We start from the raw sequence: 1237 nt of genomic DNA, 5'->3' as shown, positions 1-1237 counted from the left end.
GTTCTTAGTCAATTCAATTTTCATGGGTGACAATTCCTGTCATATATTAAGAATATCTATATGTTTGTATATTCACTATTACCTATAAATGACTGGTTCATACAAGACATGACTGTTTCCTACAACACATTATAAGTTAGTAATGGGTCTTAATAATCTATAACTTAAAACATTTTACTTGAAACGTGTAAAACCACTTCGGGTGGCTGAATAACCTTTTCATACGAGTTAAATTTAAAGATAATGATAATTAAATAGTGTATTTTAAACATTTTATGTCAATAATTAAACTGTTGTTATTTGTGTTAAAGTATCACATTATCAATTTATCATTGTCTTAAATTTCAAATTTTATTTTATGTTTTGAAAAACTTTAAACTATACATGAATCGAGACTACACAATCACAAGACCGATAAAAATCATATAATATGTTGTTCATATCCAAACTATCTTATACAGTGTTTTAATCTTTTTGCTAAAATAATAGTAATATTTTTTTCAAGGTAAAGAGCAATTATATTTAAAACATCATATTTATAAGTTGTATACAAACTTAAAGAATAAAACGAAAACGTTAAAACATGAATTAAATGATAAGTGTATGTTTTATCAATTTATTAATGTTAATTAATTTCCTTCCTTTATTTTTTTCGTTAAAAGTGATCAAATCCGGTTCATGTTAAAATTAAGACTATATATATACAGTTTCACTAGCCATTTAAAAGCCATCATCAAGGTTTCATAGACACCAAAAGACTTCAACCATTCAAACTATGGGTATATTCCGTGACTTGTGTGTAATAGCAGTATTTCTGAGTAATTTTACTTTAATGGTGACAAAAGGTTTCTCGAAAGATGTTTTGGAAGTATCAAATGGTCCATCTGTGGAAATTAATTATGCCCCAAGGCCATTATCCACGTACGAAAGATATTTGAACAATTGTGCAGTGAGATTAAACTCAGACTGTGGGGATGAGATTTTCTCAGCTATATTCTTTGGCAAAGAGATTGTTAACAGAGATTGTTGCGTCCAATTAGTGAATGATGTGGGAAAGCAATGTCATGATGATATGACAAAATATATTTTAAGATTACCCAAATTCAAGACAAACAAAGCTGAGATCTTGGCGAGAAGTGAAAGAATTTGGAGTGATTGTGTTTATCTTGACGTGCCTTTGATTGAACCAGTTGGTGCAGACATCCCCTTGCTTGACCCGATTGATGCTGAATCATAG

At 29.4% G+C, this 1237-nt stretch overlaps 1 protein-coding gene across 1 annotated transcript; it reads left to right on the top strand.

Annotated features, from left to right (window-relative positions):
* The first annotated feature begins 775 nt into the window (after positions 1–775).
* On the top strand, positions 776–1237 carry LOC113874297 (protein DOWN-REGULATED IN DIF1 11-like). Its single transcript, XM_027512531.1, has one exon. The coding sequence runs from the start codon at positions 776–778 to the stop codon at positions 1235–1237; it is 462 nt and encodes a 153-aa protein (XP_027368332.1).

The sequence above is a fragment of the Abrus precatorius genome, unplaced genomic scaffold, assembly GCF_003935025.1.
Source record: "Abrus precatorius isolate BTA unplaced genomic scaffold, Abrus_2018 Scaffold8, whole genome shotgun sequence".
Lineage (NCBI taxonomy): Eukaryota > Viridiplantae > Streptophyta > Magnoliopsida > Fabales > Fabaceae > Abrus > Abrus precatorius.
This window is presented reverse-complemented; position numbering and strand designations above follow the sequence as displayed.

Excerpts from the sequence above, each read along its gene's own strand:
- LOC113874297 (XM_027512531.1), top strand. The coding sequence starts at position 776 with ATGGGTATATTCCGTGACTTGTGTGTAATAGCAGTATTTCTGAGTAAT.